At 35.9% G+C, this 2722-nt stretch overlaps 1 protein-coding gene across 1 annotated transcript in view; it reads left to right on the forward strand.

The window, feature by feature from the left end:
- LOC107608722 (protein CHROMATIN REMODELING 5) overlaps window positions 936-2722 on the forward strand; it is a gene marked incomplete in the record, with an annotated part of 16513 nt that continues 14726 nt past the window's right edge. The window contains 2 exon segments of the mRNA XM_016310433.2: window positions 936-1350; window positions 2134-2722. Coding sequence (XP_016165919.1) covers window positions 2262-2722 — 461 coding nt within the window.

Consider the following 2722-nt stretch of genomic DNA (forward strand, 5'->3'; position numbering starts at 1 on the left):
AATAACTGATGTAGTAATTAATTTTTTATACATAAATAATATAGTTGTATTTAATGATAAATATTTTCTTTTTGTTTTTTAACACGTCAAACACTAATTCGTTGTGAATCAGAATTTAAGAATTCGTGATTAGCCAATAAATTATTATATACAAGTGTCATCGAACTCCAACAATTATTTAATCATATTAGTGAGTTATACACTTGATTAACCCAATTTGGTTTGCACATTTTCTACACATATAGTGGGGTTAGGTCATTTTTGGCCTATAAACCAAAACGTTCCTACCCCCACGCCCTAGACCTTACCAAAAGTTACCGGGATGAGAAACACCAACACGTTGCTACAAAATAAAACACCCTCTTCCCTTTTGGTGATTGATGTATCCTTGTTCCACACATGCCCTCTCCAAATTACAAAACACCCCTCCTTTTTACTATTATTATTTTTGTGTCTAATTATGCATCAAAATATGACAATTCACATAAATTTTATTGGATGTTAGAGTAAATTAATTATGTGTTATAATTGCATAAAATTATATAAATTTGAATATACTTTTTTTTTATATGTCGATCTACAATCTAAAATTTAGATTGTGTAATTAATTGATGATATTAAATATTTCACATGAACAATTCATAGAAATAATGTATCTCTTTTCACATCTACAATTTTATGATGATGATATCGTTTTACTTAAATAATAAATAGATAATTAAAACTAAAATAAGAAGGTGCTAATTTACCAACACCGTTTGATTGTCACGTGGACCTATCTCGTTGGTTAAAGAGTTAAAAAAATAAAAACGAAATGCCTAATTTTATTTATTTTTTTCACGTCATTATTATTAATGTGCCCTTTTTTGCGTGTCTCTGTAGAAAAAATAAAAAAATATAAATGAATAAAAATAAATTAGGGAAAAGGGGAAAAAAAGGACTTTGGTTTTTGTTTTCTCTCTCATTCGCCTTTCCATTCTTTCGTTCTTTCTTTCATCTTCACATCGTCGTCGATTAATCCAAATCCCTCGTCGTTTCACTCAAAATCGGAAGTTACCGCCGCCGCCGTCGCAACCGGCGATTCTCAGCCACTACCTCCGCCTCACCTGCCTCATTCTAAATCTCACTTTTTAGCGTTTACCTATAAACCGTAAACTGATTTTTTTGCTCTGTTCCTCCGTTTTCCCTTATTTCGATTTCCGCCACCGGCGATTTCGTTTCCGGTGAGTCTATTGTTCGGAGGAAGAGGTGCGCACGATTATTAACCTGCGCACCGTCGGTTCATCGCGGTTCCTTTCCTTTCGGAGCCGAATTCCATAGAACTCTGTTTCGCTCTCTGTTTGGTGAAAGGTTAGAGCTGCGCTTATTCTCTTTCCTTTAATCGCTCTGTGCTCGCTTTCGATTCGTTCATTGCGTAGTGATTCGCTTTCGGAAATTAGGTTTTCCGATTGTCGATTTAGGTTTGTTTTTTTTCCCTCTGGTTAGGGGTTTTAGCGATATGCTTCGTTGAATTTGCTTGTTGATCCGTTGGTTTCCCTGCCTTGATTCTTTTTTCCGTTGATTTTGGGAGATTAACTTGTTTTTGATTTGGTGTTGATGGTTTTGTGCATTGCAAGGGTGTGGGTTTTAGCTGAATTCAGTTTTGACCGTTAGACACTGGTTTGAAGCTGTGCTTACACTCGTTGCTGAATGGGAGAATTTGTGAACTTTCTTTGATGTTGACAGGATTGATTTCTGCCTATAATAAGTTCAATTGAGTTTGCTTTGCCAGCTTCAAAATTGAATTTGAACTTGCCTTCCCTCTTGCCAGTTGCTTGGTGGCAGGAGGTGTGTGGAAAACTAATAGCACAGAGAGTTTAACTCACTCATAAACCATTTGCTTGCAATGATTTTCAGCTAAACTGTAATTTGTTTTTAAAAACTGTGCACCTTATTAGTTCTGTGAAAAGAAGAAATGTTCTTAAAAATTGTTGTAATGCATTTTCTCTTTGTCCTTATTACCTCGTGTTTTCTCTTTTGTGTATTGAAATTAACTTGCATTATTTCTGTAGTATACCTATGTTATGACTGCGTGTATCTGCTCCAGCTGAGCATAATTCAAGACCCTACTAAACATTTATCACTATTCTCCAGGTTTTTGGGAGACATCATAAACAAAAGCATCAAGCAATATATAGGACTAATTTGTTTACTATGATTAATCACTTTCACTGCGACGGAGATTGAAGTTAAGAAAATTTAAGTTAGTTATACATCACAGGATGGCTTTCTTTAGGAATTTTCTAAATGATAATGTCTCCCATAGCGTCATTGAAGATAAAGACCAAGAACAGAATGCTGATAGAGTACATAGATCAGTAGGTAATGAGTGTGTGGATGCAACGTCTGGTGAGAAGGAATTTGATATGAACATGGAGGCACAATACCAGAGTGATGGTGAGCCAGATGGGGTTAATGGAATGCAAAATGAAGCAACAACTGATGATGGAGTTGGTGAGAGAGAATCAAACTTAGAGACTACTGGTAGTAAAACAGCTATGGTTGGAGAGTGGGGTTCAACATTTTTTCAGGACTGCCGGCCTATGTGCCCTCAGGATGGTTCTGACTCTGGGCAGGAATCGAAAAGTGGATCAGAATATAGAAATGAAGATGGCTCTGAAGAAAATTCGTTTGATGGAAGAGGGGACAGATTAGACTCAGAGGATGATGAAGGACAAAATGA

Source organism: Arachis ipaensis, chromosome B07 (genome assembly GCF_000816755.2).
Source record: "Arachis ipaensis cultivar K30076 chromosome B07, Araip1.1, whole genome shotgun sequence".
Lineage (NCBI taxonomy): Eukaryota > Viridiplantae > Streptophyta > Magnoliopsida > Fabales > Fabaceae > Arachis > Arachis ipaensis.